The following is a 19,300-nucleotide window of genomic DNA, read 5'->3' as shown; positions in this document are numbered from 1 at the left end:
ATTTCAGTTCTTGATTGATTGTTCACGCTTACAGTGGCTTTCAGACAGCATACATTATAAAAAATTTCGTCTCCCCCCTCCTCTTTTCAAAAAAAATAGATGGACTAGTCCTGGGCAAACTGCCAATCGCTGCGCGTGACGCCAACGTTTTTTTATAAATAAATAAATGTGCCGTTTAAAAATAAATTTATGCAAACCAACACACCTGATGATGACCGTTTGAGTTATGGTCGAAACGTCGTGAGAATTTTTTATTGTTTTATATATATTTTGTTGTTTCTCTTCAATGTGACTTTACCGAAAAAACTAAGAATATGAATTACTGCAGTCACGAAAGCTTTAAATCAAAATTGAATTGTATGTATTTGGGGAGTTCGTGGCTGAGATTACCTTTGTTAAAGTCGCCAAGTACGATAACCAACGAATCTGGATTTGCTCGCTCCACACTCAGAATCTGATCGGTGAGCATGCGTTGGGCCTCTTTAACCTGCGGACAAGGCGGCAAATAAACTCCGACCAAAATGAGCGACGCGAACTCGCGAGGCGAGTAAAACGGTTTACAGGTTATAAAAATTGATTCAAGGAGTGGAGAACAATGTTGCAGAATCACTGTGACATCTACACACCAGCCACTGTTAATGTAAAAACAAATACCACCGCCTTTCGTCTTGCCGGAGAGTGCTATGTCACGATCCGATCTTACAAGATGGAATCCTGATAGTTGTAGCGAAGTGTCCGGAATCCGGAATCAAATCACACAGCCATGTTTCCGTGAAGCACAAAACAGAAGCTGAAAGAAAGTCTTTGTTTTTTACCATCAGTAGCTGAAGTTCATCCATTTTGTTGTACAGTGAACGTACGTTGGAGAGGAAAAAGCTCGGAAGCACTGTTCGGATCCCACGTCTGTGTAGCCGTACTAGAGCCCCCGACCGTTTACCCCTTGGGCGGAGTTTCGCTGCTTGAGCAAAGCCTAGCGCGGCATTGACTAGAATGCCTACTAATTCTGCCGCTGGAAGCAGAAAAGTAGGAAATAAATCCACAGGAGTTGTTTCCCTGATATTTAAAAGTTCGTCTCTTGTTAGAGAACTCCGGAAATCTTGTCAAAACACTGAATTGACAGACAAAACAAGACAAAACAGGGCGCACAGACCAGCTGAGGCTACCATCATCGGCGCCATCTTCGCACCAGCATGGGTGTGCTGAACAGCAGGCTCCTCTCACCAGCACGGGTGTGATGAACAGTAGGCCTCTCTCACCAGCTCAGGAGTGGTGAACAGCAGGCCCCTCTCACCAACACGGGTGTGATGAACAGCACGCCCCTCTCACCAGCACGGGTGTGATGAATAGTAGGCCTCTCTCACCTGCACGGGTGTGTTGAACAGCAGGCCCCTCTCACCAGCACGGGTGTGCTGAACAGCAGGCCCCTCTCACCAACACGGGTGTGATGAACAGCAGGCCCCTCTCACCAGCACGGGTGTGATGAACAGTAGGCCTCTCTCACCAGCACGGGTGTGTTGAACAGCAGGCCCCTCTCACCAGCACGGGTGTGTTGAACAGCAGGCCCCTCTCACCAGCACGGGTGTGCTGAACAGTAGGCCCCTCAACACGGGTGTGCTGAACAGCAGGCCTCTCTCACCAGCACGGGTGTGCTGAACAGCAGGCCCCTCAACAGCAGGCCTCTCTCACCAGCGCAGGTGTGCTGAACAGCAGGCCCCTCAACAGCAGGCCTCTCTCACCAGCGCAGGTGTGCTGAACAGCAGGCCTCTCAACAGCAGGCCCCATTCACCAGCACGGGTGTGCTGAACAGCAGGCCCCTCAACACGGGTGTGCTGAACAGCAGGCCTCTCTCACCAGCATGGGTGTGATGAACAGCAGGCCCCTCAACAGCAGGCCTCTCTCACCAGCACGGGTGTGATGAACAGCAGGCCTCTCTCACCAGCACGAGTGTGTTGAACAGCAGGCCTCTCTCAAGACAAAACTGGACAAAACAGGGCGCACCAACCGGCCGAGGCTGCCATCATCGGCGCCATCTTGTCCAAGCATTTTAGGGCCTTCGGCCAGGAAAGTCACAACATTTGCACATGAAGGACGCATTCACGCAAGCGGCCCATGCTCCGTTTTGAAGTTTTAAAATGAAACATCTTTGAATCGTGTTGTGTTTTGAATTAGATTATTGTTATTTCTTCATTAAAAGCTTATTTCATTTTACATCCGGAAGGCTTCGTTGAGGACATTTCGTGTGAATTTTCTCTCGTCATTAAGTAGATGGCCTTGCCGGGGGTTCGGTTCGATGCGGACTTTCACCTGTTTGGGATTGCGGGATCGAGATGAGGCGACACGGAGCTGCTGGCCGTCTGCAGATCGATTAAAACGTAATCGAGCGTCTGTCCCTGCGCCTCCGTCGTTGGTACAGGGGGTGCGTGTCTCCGTTGTGGAGTTTCTGGATCATGTTTGGAATTGCCACAATTTTGACCGTGACACCAGCATGCAATGACCTGATAATTGTTTTTTTAGCCTTTTATCTGGCAACAAAACTGACACCTTTTTTTTACAAGGAGTCATGTTTGCATTGACCACAATACCTGCGGTCGGAACGCAAACACAAAACAACAACTCTGATAATGTATGTGGCACTGTCCTTGAAATTTATTGGTCCACACCCGAGACAGCTTTCTTTAGAGCCTCGTCTCACGTTGGTGTTGGACCAGAAGACGCCAAAGAACATTTTCTTGCTGTGGTTTCTTGCTGTGGTTTTCACACCTGATGATGATTGCTTCTTGTGTTGCAGTCGAAACGTTGTGAGAATTTTATTGTTTTATATTTTTATTATTTTATTGTTTCCCTTCTACGTGGTGGTGACTTTACCGAAAGAATCAAGAATATAAGTGAGCTTTCTCTCTCTCTCTGCGTGTCCTCGTGTTATTATTATTTCCTGCAGTCACCAAAGTTCCAAATCTCTTATTGACACAAGGCCGTAATTATAATATATTATAATTATAATATGTTATAATAATTATAATATATTGGTGGGGGACATATCCCCCCACAATAATCAAATATGGTCAAAATGCCCCCCCAATATATTGCTATAAAAATAAATATTTTTTTAAATAATAATTGCTATGCTATGTTAATAAAAACAACTTGCTAAACCTTGGCCACAAAATGTGGACTTGTCTTCATGTAACAATGCGTAGATTTTTGTTTATATGATTGCCTTGTACTTTATGAATCCCTAATCTCTGCCATTACATACTATGAAACAAGAAAAGTTAAAAAAATAAACAACAGAGCAATGTAATACAATACAATATTATACATTATTGTATCAAATAAAAAAAATTCCATCCCATGTGTTAGTGAAATGTTTCAATATTTTAGGAAATGTCAGGAAATTTTCAAATTTAGATTTTTCTTTCTGGGGGGGGGGGGGACCCCAGACCCCCTGGTAGATTTGGTCCCCCCCAATGTTGACTCCATGGCTACGGCCTTGCATTGACTCGCGGATTTCTCTACACCCCCTCCCCTCTCTCTCTGCCCCCCTCTCTCTCTATTTAAGGCCTCGACACAGAGGCGTTGTTTCTCTGTGTGCCTACAGTGAGGGAAAAAAGTATTTGATCCCCTGCTGATTTTGTACGTTTGCCCACTGACAAGGAAATGATCAGTCTATAATTTTAATGGTAGGTTTATTTGAACAGTGAGAGACAAAATTATAAATTGATTCGCATTTTAATGAGGGAAATAAGTATTTGACCCCCTCTCAATCGGAAAGATTTCTGGCTCCCAGGTGTCTTTTATACAGGTAACAAGCTGAGATTAGGAGCACACTCTTAAAGGGAGTGCCCCTTATCTCAGCTCGTTACCTGTGTAGAGGTGTTAACTACGCGCTGTTGCGTAACCTGCGTTGCAACCAGGGCAGTGCAGCATTACCCCTGGGTACAATGGTTGGGGTCAGTCGAGGTGAAACGGATCGTGGCCAGGGTTTGGTGCGAACCAATCAGACGGTTCCACGTGGGAATGTATGATTGGTTCTACCTGGCCACGAAGGGGTATAAGACGGGTGACCCAACGGACCTCGGGGAGTTCTCTCCCTGCACGAAGATAGAAGACTGGGCTGAAGCCTAGCTAGGACCCTGGACCAGCCTTTCAGCCCTTCTAAGGGCTAAGGCTCGGCATACCCAGTGGTCAGGACCCACCGGGCCAGCGGTGGGTCAGATAGACTCCCCTAGGTCCTAGCCGGAGGACTAGGATAGCGGTAGACGTGTGAGTCCCGCCAAGTCCGGAGGTTGTACCTCCTTAGGTATCAAGGAGGTTAACGGTAGACGTGAGAGTCCCGCCAGGTCCGGAGGCTGTACCTCGCTAGGGTATCGAGTGAGGGGACCGAATATCCCTCTGTGTGTGTTAAGCGTTGTATAAGGAAATAATACAACAAACAGAGTGTGCCTCCTAAAGAAGTCTGCTCGTCCTTACAACACTACACCTGTATAAAAGACACCTGTCCACAGAAGCAATCAATCAATCAGATCCCAAACTCTCCACCATGGCCAAGACTAAAGAGCTCTCCAAGGATGTCAGGGACAAATATTGTAGACCTACACAAGGCTGGAATGGGCTACAAGACCATTGCCAAGCAGCTTGGTGAGAAGGTGACAACAGTTGGTGCGATTATTCGCAAATGGAAGAAACGCAAAAAAACTGTCAATCTCCCTCGGCCTGGGGCTCCATGCAAGATCTCACCTCGTGGAGTTGCAATGATCATGAGAACGGCGAGGAATCAGCCCAGAACTACACGGGAGGATCTTGTTAATGATCTCAAGGCAGCTGGGACCATAGTCACCAAGAAAACAATTGATAACACACTTCACCGTGAAGGACTGAAATCCTGCAGCGCCTGCAAGGTTCCCCTGCTCAAGAAAGCACATATACATGCCCGTCTGAAGTTTGCCAATGAACATCTGAATGATTCAGAGGACAAATGGATGAAAGTGTTTTGGTCGGATTAGACCAAAATGGAGCTCTTTGGCATCAACTCAACTCGCCGTGTTTGGAGGAGGAGGAATGCTGCCTATGACCCCAAGAATACCATCCCCACCGTCAAACATGGAGGTGGAAACATGCTTTGGGGTTTTGATTTAAAGCTTTCGTGACTGCAGTAATTCATATTCTTAGTTTTTTCGGTAAAGTCACGTTGAAGAGAAACAACAAAATAACAAAATATATATAAAACAATAAAAAATTCTCACGACGTTTCGACCATAACTCAAACGGTCATCATCAGGTGTGTCGGTTTGCATAAATTTATTTTGAAAACGGCATATTTATTTATTTATATAAAAATAACGTTTGCGTCACGCGCAACGATTGGCTGTTTGCCAGGACTAGTCCATCTATTTTTTGAAAAGAGGAGGGGGGAGACGAAATTTGTTTTTATGTATGCTGTCTGAAAGCCACTGTAAGCGTGAACAATCAATCAAGAACTGAAATGATTTATCAAATCTTTCCAATGATTGCTAAGATAGAATCCATCTTCTCGGTTGAAATTGTCTCTGTGTTTGTATATGTGGATAGCCTCATGAACGAATCTCTCATGGAAGCCAGATGGCTTACAAAGAACCTCCGTCTTGGAAAAGTCAATGGCATGTGAGCCTACTGAATTAGAACAATGATCTGCTACGGCTGAGGTGTTGGTCCTACCGTGTTTAAGGTCTGCTTTATGTTCACGAATGCGGTCCGAGATATGGCGTTTGGTTTCTCCAATGTAACTACTACCACAGAGGCAACTTAGTTTGTAGACACCAGGGTATTGTATGTCCGGAATCACATCTTTTACAGACGGAACCAGATCACGGATTTTATGTAATGTGTTGAAACGGACCTGGATCTTGTGTTTATTCAAGATTTTGGAGATCTTTTTTGTGATCCCAGCAATGTAGGGTAAAGTGATGGTTTTGAAAGGCTCCTCAAGAGGGTTCTTCTTCATGGTTTGAGTGATAGCTTTGCGGATTGTATAGTCGGAGTAACCATTAGCCCTAAGAGCTTGGTGTACGTGCTTGAGTTCACTGCTTATGTGTTCCTGGTCGGATATGCATTGGGCTCTATGATACAGAGTCTTGATGAGAGAATTCTTCTGTGATGGATGGTGGTGGGAATCCGGTTTCAGATAAGCATCCGTATGGGTAGCTTTCCTGTAGACAGAGTGGCTCATTGAACCATCAGGTCTCTTTTTAATTAGGACATCCAAAAAGGTAATTGTGTCTGTGTTTGTAGATCTGAATTGCCTCGTGAACAAATCTCTGATAAAAACCCGTGGGTTTGCAAAGAACCTTGGTATCGGAGAAAATTATATCGTGATCACCCATAGCGTTGTAACAGTGATCAGCCACGGCAGAAGAATTTGTTTTGCCGTGTTTCAAATCTGATTTGTGCTCGCGAATTCGGTCAGAGACATGTCGCTTTGTCTCCCTGATATAGCAATCACCGCAGGTACAACTCAATTTGTAAACCCCGGGGCACTGTAAGTCAGGAATCACATCCTTCACAGATGGGATCAGATCACGAATTTTGGTGTACTGTATTGAACCGGACCTGGATCTTGTGTTTGTTTAGAATTTTGGAAATCTTTTTAGTAACGCCTTCTATATATGGTAGTGTGATGGTTTTGACCGGAGTATCAAGTGGTTGTTTCTGTATGGAGGGAGAGACAGCTTGGCGGATGGTACGGTCAGAGTAACCATTCCTTTTGAGGGCCAGGTGTACATGTTTTAATTCACTGGTCAGGTGGTGTTGGTCCGAAATGCAATGAGCCCTATGGTATAAAGTTTGATGAGAGAATTATTTTGGGCTGGGTGGTGGTGGGAATCAGGTTTCAAGTAGGAATCTGTGTGGGTGGGTTTCCTGTAGACAGAATGCCCCAATGAGCCATCAGGTCTCCTCTCAAACAGAACATCTAAGAATGGTAGCTTGTCATCTTTCTCCACTTCCATGGTGAATTTGATGGCGGGATGTTTGGAATTGATGTGGTGTAGGAAAAGGTTCAGAGCTGGGAGGCCATCTGGCCAAATGACGAAAGTGTCATCCACATATCTCTTCCACAGGGAAGGTCTGAGGGTGGAAGTCTGGATGGCATCTGATTCAAATTTCTCCATTAAAATATTGACTATCACTGGTGATAAGGGGGATCCCATGGGGGTACCCTCATTTTGTTTGTAGAAGGAGCCATTCCAAGTAAAGTAGGTATTGTTGAGGCAGTGCCTAACCAGTGCAGATGTGTCGGGGTCTAGTCCATGTTGGACCATATTTTCAATTATTTCAATGGTATCAGGTACTGGGACCTTGGTGAACAAAGAGACCACATCGAAGCTGACAAGGATATTGTCAGGGGACAGTACAACGTCTTTGACCATGGAGACCAATTAGGCTGAGTCAAGTACTGCTGAGGTGGTCTTGCCAGTGAAAGGCAGCAAGGTATCTGACAGAAAACGGGCTAGTCTATAGGTAGGGGAGTTGGTCGTGGATGCGATGGGTCGTAATGGGGTGCCTTCTTTATGAATCTTGGGAAGAACATAGAATCTAGGGGGTCTTGCAGCAGAACGTTTTAGGGAGGGACGTTTTGTTGGGTCGATTAGGGAGGTCGAACTTGCGATGATCTTGTTAGTTTTTATCGCTAGGCTATTAGTAGGGTCATTTTTTTTATTTTTGAGTAACTTCCATCGTTGAGCAGATTCTGGATTTTGTTGTTGTATGAATCTTTATCCATAATAACAGTAGCGTTGCCTTTATCGGCTGAGAGGATGACTATATCACTTCTGTTTTTTTAAATTCGCGAGTTCAGAGCGTTCATTTTTGCTGATGTTACTAATGGGTTTCTTAGCATTCTTAAGAATAGTGGCTATTTCAGCTCTCGCAACGTCTGCTTGGATGTGTCCTACGCCTTTGAGGGCTACATCGACCTGAGAGATGATATCATCTACTGGTATGTGTTTTGGGGTGACAGCAAAATTTAGTCCCCTAGCCAGTACTGTTTTCAGAATGTCCGAAATCGGGGTGCTACTCTGATTAATGACGATTTTGTTAACATCTAGTTTTGTTATATGTGGAACTGGGTTCTTCTTTGATAGGTGGTTGAATTTAGAAATCAGGTTAGCTTTACATTTGACTAACAGTGACTCAGCAGAAGAAGCAGTCATGTTGTCTACGTGATTCCAATCAGAAGGTGACATTTTTTGTGTTAACATTAAATGAGCTTGTAGGAGAGGCCTGTCTAAAGTATCGAGTTCAAATCGGAGTAGCCTTATCCTCTCTGAGATTAAAGATAGGCTGGCCTTAAGCAGAATCTGTTTAGAATTCGGAGAAGATACAGCAGCAGAAGTGAGTGTGAAAGCAATGGGTATTACCTTGTGATCGCGGCATCTTTTGAGGAAGGTCAGCGTCTCGATGAGTTGCGACTTCTTGTCCCGTTGTCTGTTAAAAGCTCTAACAGATAGGTGAAAACTCTCCCCATAGAGGTTATCAATTCTAGATTTAAAGCTTTCGTGACTGCTAGGATCCATACTCTTTGGTTCTATTGGGTAAAGTCACGTAGGTGAAAATAAAATAACAAAAAAATTAACAAAAAATCACGACGTTTCGGCCACAACACAAGTGGCCTTCATCAAGTGAAGGGACGAGACTGTCAGGAGGACAACGCTGGAGTGGAAGAAGCCACGCTCAGATCACGACCTTTAAGCTGTGTGAGAAGAAAAACACCAAGCGCCTTGACAAAGGAATTAGCATATAATTTAGCATTGAAATGGCTCATTGAAATAGCTAAGTTAAAGTATACACATCCGCAGAGTTACCCCTTGACAAAGGAATTAGCATAGAATTTAGCATTGAAATAGCTGGGTGATTAGCTAGTAACTGGTCACAGAAATAGCTATGTTAAAGTTAGAGCATATACATTCACCGAGGCACCTAGTACTCATCAAACAGGAGAATTTAGCGAAACACAACCACGCTCAGACAGCGGACCTTTAAACTGTGTGCGAGCAAACAAGGTGTTCTTCAGAATGCTAAGAAACCCATTAGTAACATCAGCAAAAATGAACGCTCTGAACTCGCGAATTTAAAAAAACAGAAGTGATATAGTCATCCTCTCAGCCGATAAAGGCAACGCTACTGTTATTATGGATAAAGATTCATACAACAACAAAATCCAGAATCTGCTCAATGATGGAAGTTACTCAAAAATAAAAAAATGACCCTACTAATAGCCTAGCGATAAAAACCAACAAGATCATCACAAGTTCGACCTCCCTAATCGACCCAACTAAACGTCCCTCCCTAAAACCTTCTGCTGCAAGACCCCCTAGATTCTGTGGTCTTCCCATGATTCATAAAGAAGGCACCCCACTTCGACCCATCGTATCCACGATCAACTCCCCTACCTATAGACTAGCCCGTTTTCTGTCAGATACCTTGCTGCCTTTCACTGGCAAGACCACCTCAGCAGTACTTAACTCAGCCCAATTGGTCTCTATGGTCAAAGACGTTGTACTGTCCCCTGACGATATCCTTGTCAGCTTCGATGTGGTCTCTTTGTTCACCAAGGTCCCAGTACCTGACACCATTGAAATAATTGAAAATTTTGTCCAACATGGACTAGACCCGACACACCTGCACTGGTTAGGCACTGCCTCAACAATACCTACTTTACTTGGAATGGCTCCTTCTACAAACAAAATGAGGGTACCCCCATGGGATCCCCCTTATCACCAGTGATAGTCAATATTTTCATGGAGAAATTTGAATCAGACGCCATCCAGACTTCCACCCTCAGACCTTCTCTGTGGAAGAGATATGTGGATGACACTTTGGAGAAAGATGGCAAGCTACCATTCTTAGATGTTCTGTTTGTGAGGAGACCTGATGGCTCATTGGGGCATTCTGTCTACAGGAAACCCACCCACACAGATTCCTACTTGAAACCTGATTCCCACCACCACCCAGCCCAAAAGAATTCTCTCATCAAAACTTTATACCATAGGGCTCATTGCATTTCGGACCAACACCACCTGACCAGTGAATTAAAACACGTACACCTGGCCCTCAAAAGGAATGGTTAGTCTGACCGTACCATCCGCCAAGCTGTCTCTCCCTCCATACAGAAACAACCACTTGATACTCCGGTCAAAACCATCACACTTCCATATATAGAAGGCGTTACTAAAAAGATTTCCAAAATTCTAAACAAACACAAGATCCAGGTCTGGTTCAATACAGTACACAAAATTCGTGATCTGATCCCATCCGTGAAGGATGTCATTCCTGATTTACAGTACCCCGGGGTTTACAAATTGAGTTGTACCTGCGGTGATTGCTATATCGGTGAGACAAAGCGACATGCCTCTGACCGAATTCGCGAGCACAAATCAGATTTGAAACACGGTAAAACGAATTCTTCTGCCGTGGCTGATCACTGTTACAACGCTGTGGGGGATCACAATATAATTTTCTCCGATACCAAGGTTCTTTGCAAACCCACGGGCTTTTATCAGAGATTTGTTCATGAAGCAATTCAGATCTACAAACACAGACACAATTTCAACCGAGAGGATGGTTTCAAATTAAGCAACCATTGGAAAGATTTTCTAAATCGAACTAAACATTAAACTAATTTCAATGGTACAGTATACTTTTTCAAATAGTGGTACACCAAACTTTCGCAGCTCTTATAAATTCCCTTCTCACACCATCAATAGGTAAACTCCCCCCCCCCCCCCGCGCCAAACGGCAAGTCCACCGGCACGTACACCACCTCTTTCCGAAAATCCGCCACTCAAATGCTAATTTTTATGCTAATTTCTTTGTCAGAACACCTTGTTTGCTCGCACACAGTTTAAAGGTCCGCTGTCTGAGCGTGGTTGTGTTTCGCTAAATTCTCCTGTTTGATGAGTACTAGGTGCCTCGGTGAATGTATATGCTCTAACTTTAACATAGCTATTTCTGTGACCAGTTACAAGCTAATCACTCAGCTATTTCCATGCTAAATTCCATGCAAATTCCTTTGTCAAGGGGTACCTCTGCGGATGTGTATACTTTAACTTAGCTATTTCAATGAGCCATTTCAATGCTAAATTATATGCTAATTCCTTTGTCAAGGCGCTTGGTGTTTTTCTTCTCACACAGCTTAAAGGTCGTGATCTAAGCGTGGCTTCTTCCACTCCAGCGCTGTCCTCCAGACAGTCTCGTCCCTTCACCTGATGAAGGCCGCTTGTGTTGTGGCCGAAACGTCGTGATTTTTTGTTATTTTATTTTCAACTACGTGACTTTACCCAATAGAACCAAGAGTATGGATCCTAGCAGTCATGAAAGCTTTAAATCTAGAATGCATTTAATAACCCAACTTGTTTCTGTGATACTGTGCAAGCCCAGAGTTAATAAATACTCGTCAGGGCGCTTTGTCCGAGCTGTGTGTGTGTGGCGCTGACCCCTGGTGACCAGCACAGAGGGCACGGCACGGAGCCACAGCAATTCCACCACAGCTGTTGACGACCACGCCTTGTTCAACACCACACACACGTGACTTCCTCCTCATGCACCTAGCCTGGCACAGCAGTACAACACACACACGTCACCTGCTGGGTCTGTCACGTGACTTCATGCAACTAGCCTGGCACAGCAGTACAACACACGGCACCTGCTGGGTCTGTCTCTGTCACCTCCTGGTGCACCTAGCCTGGCACAGCAGTACAACACACACGCCACCTGCTGGGTCTGTCACGTGACTTCCTCGTGCACCTAGCCTGGCACAGCAGTACAACCCACGTCACCTGCTGGGTCTGTCTCTGTGACCTCATGCACCTAGCCTGGCACAGCAGTACAACACATGGCACCTGCTGGGTCTGTCTCTGTGACCTCATGCACCTAGCCTGGCACAGCAGTACAACCCATGGCACCTGCTGGGTCTGTCTCTGTGACCTCATGCACCTCGCCTGGCACAGCAGTACAACCCATGACACCTGCTGGGTCTGTCTCTGTGACCTCCTCATGCACCTAGCCTGGCACAGCAGTCAACACACGTCACCTGCTGGGTCTGTCTCTGTGACCTCGTGCACCTAGCCTGGCACAGCACTACAACCCACGGCACCTGCTGGGTCTGTCTCAGTGACCTCATACACCTAGCCTGGCACAGCAGTACAACCCATGGCACCTGCTGGGTCTGTATCTGTGACCTCATGCACCTAGCCTGGCACAGCAGTACAACCCCGGCACCTGCTGGGTCTGTCTCAGTGACCTCATGCATCTAGGCTGGCTGATTTTAACGACACAACATTTATATATTTACGCCATCTAAACCAACAAAACCTCTATTACGGACTCAGTCACTCACTCGGCACTCACTCACTCAGCCAGTCACTCACTCAGCCAGTCACTCACTCAGCCAGTCACCCACTCAGCCAGTGACTCACTCAGCCAGTCATTCACTCAGCCAGTCACTCACTCAGCCAGTCACTCAGCCAGTGACTCACTCACTCAGCCAGTCACTCACTCACTCAGCCAGTGACTCACTCAGCCAGTCACTCACTCACTCAGCCAGTCACTCAGCCAGTCACTCTGCCAGTCACTCACTCAGCCACTCACTCACTCAGCAAATCACTCACTCACTCAACCACTCACTCACTCACTCAGCCAGTCACTCACTCAGCCAGTCACTCACTCACTCAGCCAGTGACTCACTCACTCAGCCAGTGACTCACTCAGGAGCTCAGCTGCTCACTCAGTCGCTTGCTCACGAAATTACTCAATCACTGAGCCAGTTTGACAGTAAACTTTATGTTTATATATCCAACAACACAGCACGAAATAACATCATCGTCTGGCTAATCAGGACCTCCGTCAGCCTACCCCACACCACACAATGGTACCCACATGCTTACCCCTCCACCGTGGTGGTGGTGGTGCTGGAATTGGTGGTGGTGGTGCTAGCATTGGTGGTGTTGGATCGTGGTGGTGTTGGTGGTGTCGTTCAGTGGGTGTTAGCGGTGGTGGTGTTGGTGGTGGTGTCGTTCAGTGGGTGTTAGCGGTGGTGGTGTTGGTGGTGGTGTCGTTCAGTGGGTGTTAGCGGTGGTGGTGTTGGTGGTGGTGTCGTTCAGTGGGTGTTAGCGGTAGTGGTGGTGGTGTCGTTCAGTGGGTGTTAGCGGTGGTGGTGTTGGTGGTGGTGTCGTTCAGTGGGTGTTAGCGGTGTTGGTGGTGGTGTCGTTCAGTGGGTGTTAGCGGTGGTGGTGGTGGTGTCGTTCAGTGGGTGTTAGCGGTGGTGGTGGTGTTTATGGTGGTGTTGGTGGTGGTGTCGTTCAGTGGGTGTTAGCGGTGGTGGTGGTGTTGGTGGTGTCGTTCAGTGGGTGTTAGCGGTGGTGGTGTCGTTCAGTGGGTGTTAGCGGTGGTGGTGGTGTTGGTGGTGGTGTTGGTGGTGGTGTCGTTCAATGGGTGTTAGCGGTGGTGGTGGTGTTGGTGGTGTCGTTCAGTGGGTGTTAGCGGTGGTGGTGGTGGTGTCGTTCAGTGGGTGTTAGCAGTGGTGGTGGTGTTGGTGGTGGTGTCGTTCAGTGGGTGTTAGCGGTGGTGGTGTTGGTGGTGGTGTCGTTCAGTGGGGGTTAGCGGTGGTGGTGGTGTTGGTGGTGGTGTCGTTCAGTGTGTGTTAGCGGTGGTGGTGGTGTTGGTGGTGGTGTCGTTCAGTGGGTGTTAGCGGTGGTGGTGGTGTTGGTGGTCGTGTCCTTCAGTGGGTGTTAGCGGTGGTGGTGGTGTCGTTCAGTGGGTGTTAGCGGTGGTGGTGTCGTTCAGTGGGTGTTAGCGGTGGTGGTGGTGGTGTTGGTGGTCGTGTCCTTCAGTGGGTGTTAGCGGTGGTGGTGGTGGTGGTGTCGTTCAGTGGGTGTTAGCGGTGGTGGTGGTGTTGGTGGTGGTGTCGTTCAGTGGGTGTTAGCGGTGGTGGTGGTGGTGTCGTTCAGTGGGTGTTAGCGGTGTTAGCGGTGGTGGTGTTGGTGGTGGTGTCGTTCAGTGTGTGTTAGCGGTGGTAGTGGTGGTGGTGGTGTCGTTCAGTGGGTGTTAGCGGTGGTGTTGGTGGTGGTGTCGTTCAGTGGGTGTTAGCGGTGGTGGTGTTGGTGGCGGTGTCGCTCAGTGGGTGTTAGCGGTGGTGGTGTTGGTGTCGTTCAGTGGATGTTAGCGGTGGTAGTGGTGGTGGCGGCGTCGTTCAGTGGGTGTTAGTGGTGTTGGTGGTGGTGTCGTTCAGTGGGTGTTAGCGGTGGTGGTGTTGGTGGTGGTGTTGTTCAGTGGGTGTTAGCGGTGGCGTCAGCGATGTGCTCCAGCTCGTCGAGGTACCGCTGTCTCAGCGACCCCAGGTACGAGGCCAGGCTGGCTCCGTCCAGCCGCGAGTGTCGCGCCGCCTGGCCCAGCCGCGTCGCGAGGCGGTGGACGGCCGCTCGGCGCAGCACGGGCGCGGAGTCGGCCTGACGCTCCATCTGGGGGGGGTCGTGGAGGGGTCACGGGGGGGGGGGTCACGGGCGGGTCGCGGGGGGGTCGCGGCGGGGGTGTCGGCGGGGGTCAGCGTTGTTACCCAGCTCTTGCCGCCGATCCGAGCCAGCAGCCCCGTGGCGTCGCGCAGCAGGGAGGGCGGCAGCGATGACAGCGTGGCCATCTCCAGACCTGGACGCGGGGCACGCGGAGGGGGAGGGGGAGGGGGGGTGGGAGGGGGAGGGTGGTGGCCGTGAGACGCCGACCGCGTCGCGGAAGGCGACGGCTTCTTCTTCACGATGTTTGAGGCGCCGGCGGCCTCGGCAGGGCCGTCCCCACTTTGTGCCGCGATGAGTTTTTCCGGGCCGAGGGGTTTCCCCCCTCCCACTACCGGGACCTCGCGGAAATGCTCGGCAAATCTGAAAACCTGTTCCCTGGGGGTCGGAGATCGGGTCACCGTTCTTTCCCCCAATGATGGTAATTGGTTGTGGCGCCGCAGGTTACTTTCTTGATGGGAGTTAAAGAGCGATTTGTGATCGCGGGCCACTGATGCAGACTCCATCTCCTCGGCAACCCGCGACCGCCACCCATCCTTGCGGCGCCTCGCGGCTCTCCGAACCTCCGAGCGAGGGCTGCGGTAAGCCTCCTCATTCTCCGCCGTGGGATTCTGTAGCCGATGATAGTGGGCCTGTCGCCATCCTGAACACCTCCTCTGTCAGCCAGGGTCTCTGGGGAGGTCTGGACCGCGTACCCAAAGCAGCCATTTCAGCTGCATGAGTCACAGTCCTAAACCTCGCCCATTTACCCTCGACATCAGGAGGAGTGGGGGACGATGCCAATCCCAGCCAGCAGAGCATGCCACTAAGGGTTTGAATGGGGTCCTGGATGTACACCCACCACCGGAGTGGAAGAATTGCAGGTGCATCTTACAGATTACAAGTCGATGGTCAGAGGGCAGATCAGCTCCACGGTAGGTCCTGGTGTCAGGGACATGGGCTCGCATCCGCTGGTCCGTCACTATGTAGTCCAGCAGATGTTCTTGCTTGGACCCGGCATGCATCCATGATGTTGTGTGGATGCACCGATGCCAGAACAACGTGTTGGTATTTACAAGCCCATGGGCTGCACAAAAATGTAGCAGCCTCCTGCCGTTGTTATTGAGCTGGTCTGGCCCATTCCTTCCAATCACTCCAGACTAGGTGCATCATGACCAACTCGGGCATTCACCCAACAAGATGACTATCCCGAGGGGCCACTTTAGCTCGCACCTGTGACAGGAGGTCATAGAAGGCATCCGACTCATCGGCCTTGCCTGGATCCCTCCACGGATGTTCGTCTTCGGTGGGGGCATAAGTAACCACGACCACCACTCCTCACATCCGGTTGTTGGGAAGGCGAGCCCAAAGTAGCCTGGGGCTTACAGCTTCCCACACCTCACCACCACGCTCCCACGCCCCCTTCATTCTTTTGTTTAGAAGAAGAGCCACTCCCTGTTGTTTGGCAGTCTCCTGCCGTGAGAAGAGGACTGTCCACCCCTCATGGTGGTAGGAGCCAGAGCCGGTCCACCGGACCTCCTGAATACCACAGAGATCCAGGCGGTACCGGTCCAGCTCCCGACAGCGGAGTGGCAGCCTCTCCTCCGCAGTGAGCGTTCGAACATTCCACGTGGCCACCCGTAGTGGTTTTTCGTTGTTTCTGGAGGAGCCCCGAGGGTAGATATTCAGTCTCCTGGCTCTGCCAAATGGGGTTTGGTCAGGAGACGTCATAGACGCCTGTCCCCCCGGGGCCTCCGGCACAAGCTTATTAGTTACATATTTCGGTTTAACTCGTGGTTTCGTGGTAATTAATTGAAGGTGGAAGGGTTACCAGCCCCTCGCACCTGTCCAGAGCCCCCGTTTAGCCCCTGTGGTAGACACATTTGCCATGAGGGGAGGAGCCAATCAAAATTGGATCTCCCCCCAAAGCACTGTCCACGACAGAGTTGCCTGTCCGGCACCGCGAGGAGGTAAGGGGTTGTTTTGCCGGACCACACACACACACATGTACACACACACACACACGTACACACACACACACGTACACAACAACAACAACAACCGCCATTCGCCACTAAGTGGCGGTGACGTCACCACGACGCTTGTGCCAGGCTATGTGCACCGTGAGGCCACGTGAAGTGTCGAACGCCCGCTGGCAGGAGGTCACTGGGTAGACCCAGGTGCCACGGGTCAACTGACTGAGATGACTGGCTGATGCACCACCTGTGCCCCCTACTGTGCCAACCTGCTGTGCTTTAGCCACCCGGCGCTCCGCTCGTTGTTCTGAGCATCGCTCCTCCGCCCTCCGTTGTTGTTGGAGGGCGACTGCCTCCAACTGCCCAGTAGCATCCTTCACGAGCCTCCTCCACAGAGGCCGATCTTGACACCGCTGGTACCAGTCATCGGCAAGTCCACTCAGCTCCACGTCCTCCTGTACCACATCACTCCATCTCTTCTCTAGCCCGTGCCGCGCCTGCTTAGCCCCCTCAATCCGGCCAAACAAAAGCTGTTTCGGCATGCGGGCTACATGACCCAGCCATCGCAGCCTTGCCTGCCGGAGGAGCTCACCGATGGGACCCTGCCCAGATCTTTCAAGGATTTGTGAGCTCCTCACACAATCCAGTCTGGTTAAACCCAGGATGGATCGTAGGCAGGCCAGCCTAAATGTTTCTAACCGGCGAAGATGTTCCACTAGGGGGGTCCACGTTTCGCAAGCGTAGAGAAGGGAGGGAATGACCGTGGCCGAGAAGACCTGAAGCTTAGTGCGGAGCGACAGACCAGGTAGCTTCCACACAGCGTTACGCAACCGATGAAAAGATATTGCCGCTCGACTGATTCGGAGTGAGACCTCTGCTGTTAAACTGGAGCCAGTCATAAGCACACTGCCCAGGTATGGGAAACTCTCCACTCTCTCCACAACTGCCCCATCACCGATTGGGAGTTGTGGGGGTGTAGTGTCCGATGGTACAAAATACCCAGGCAGGTGCTTAGTTTTGGTGGGGCTGATGGTAAGGCCCCACCTCTTAGTGGCACGCTCCAGTCTCAGCAGCAGCGTCTCCAACTCCTCCTCTGACTGAGCAGCTATTACCAAATCATCAGCATACATAACGTGGTTGAGCAATAGGGAGCCATCCCTTGACCGCACACGGGCATCGATTAGCCTCCCATTATATCTGTACCATATGGAGATTCCCCCGGTACAGCTATTGAAGGCTTCACGAACTACGTGGTCAAAATAGATGTTAAATAATGTGGGAGCCAGAGGACATCCCTGTCGCACCCCAAGGTGTACAGGGAATGGCTCTGACTCCCGGCCACGTAGTTTTACCCGGGCCCGCTCACCATCATGAAGGTCCTTAATGATCGTGAGCAGAGGGTCAGGTACTCCAAAAGCACGAAGAACACACACACGTACACATACACACACGTACACACACACACGCGTAGTACCGTAGTGCGTGTCCGGCGTGTGCCCCTGCACCAGCTTGTACGTGCACGTCACACGTGGCACCGTCCGCGAGTCATCGGCACCAGCGGCTTTACCGTCACAACGGCCGGCCCAGGGCAGCTGCTGCTGCTGCTGCTGATTGCGCGACTCCACCAGGAAGTGGCTGTTGGAGACGTTGGGGTAGAGGGTAGAGAGGTGGCTCAGCTCCAGGTGGTGGGTGGCGAAGATGGTGAACGTCTGGGGGGGGGGGGAGACACACAGGGGTGGTGAGGGTGGTGAGGGTGGTGAGTGTGAGTGGTGAGTGTGAGTGGTGAGTGTGAGTGGTAACCACCTTGCGCTGCAGGAGACACTCACAGACCGAGTGACAGATCCCCAGGGCCTCGTGGACCCCGGTGCCCCTCCCGAGCTCGTCGATGATCACCAGAGAGCGGTCGGTGGCTGTGCGAACTATGTAGTTCACCTGGGGTCATGGGGGTCACCGGGGGTCACCCACCCACTCACCCACACACACACCCACCCACTCACCAACTCACTCACTCACCAACTCACTCACTCACCAACCCACTCACTCACCCACCCACTCACCCACCCACTCACACACCCACACACCCACCCACTCACCAACTCACTCACTCACCCACCCACTCACACACCCACTCACCAACCCACTCACCCACCTACCCAACTACTCACCCACCCACTCACCCACCCAACCACTCACCCACCCACTCACTCACCCACCCACTCACCCACCCATTCACCCACCCAACCACTCACCCACCCACTCACTCACCCACCCACCCACTCACCCACCCACTCACCCACCCAAACCACTCACCCACTCACTCACTCACCCACCCACTCACCCACCCACTCACCCACCCAACCACTCACCCACCCACTCACTCACCCACCCACCCACTCACCCACCCTCTCACTCAACCACCCACTCACCCACTCACTCACCCACCCAACCACTCACCCACCCACCCACTCACCCACCCACTCACACACCCACTCACCAACACACTCACCCACCTACCCAACCACTCACCCACCCACTCACCCACCCAACCACTCACCCACCCACTCACCCACCCACTCACTCACACACCCACTCACCCACTCAATCACACACCCACCCACCCACTCACCCACCCACTCACACACCAGCCCACCCACCCACTCACCCACCCTCTCACTCACCCACCCACTCACCCACCCACTCACACACCCACTAACCCACCCACTCACCCACCCACTCACCAACCCACTCACCCACCTACCCAACCACTCACCCACCCACTCACCCACCCAACCACTCACCCACCCACTC

General features: G+C 50.3%; 1 protein-coding gene across 1 annotated transcript in view; it reads right to left on the bottom strand.

Annotated features, from left to right (window-relative positions):
• Positions 1 to 12,793: 12,793 nt before the first annotated feature.
• The window catches only part of LOC142918239 (mutS protein homolog 4-like), a 34,709-nt gene continuing 28,202 nt past the window's right edge, over positions 12,794 to 19,300 (bottom strand). Inside the window, exons 18-21 of the mRNA XM_076062372.1 lie at positions 18,296 to 18,424; positions 17,967 to 18,201; positions 14,585 to 14,673; positions 12,794 to 14,489 (exon numbers count right to left, since the gene is read on the bottom strand). Of these exons, the coding sequence (XP_075918487.1) occupies positions 14,298 to 14,489; positions 14,585 to 14,673; positions 17,967 to 18,201; positions 18,296 to 18,424 (645 nt within the window). The 3' untranslated portion in view covers positions 12,794 to 14,297. The remainder of the gene's footprint in view (positions 14,490 to 14,584; positions 14,674 to 17,966; positions 18,202 to 18,295; positions 18,425 to 19,300) is intronic.

The sequence above is a fragment of the Petromyzon marinus genome, unplaced genomic scaffold, assembly GCF_048934315.1.
Source record: "Petromyzon marinus isolate PM22_M1 ecotype Great Lakes invasive population unplaced genomic scaffold, UKy_Petmar_22M1.pri1.0 PM_G_Scaffold_58, whole genome shotgun sequence".
Lineage (NCBI taxonomy): Eukaryota > Metazoa > Chordata > Hyperoartia > Petromyzontiformes > Petromyzontidae > Petromyzon > Petromyzon marinus.
The sequence above is the reverse complement of the archived record's forward strand: the minus strand, read 5'-3'. Positions and strand labels throughout refer to the sequence as shown.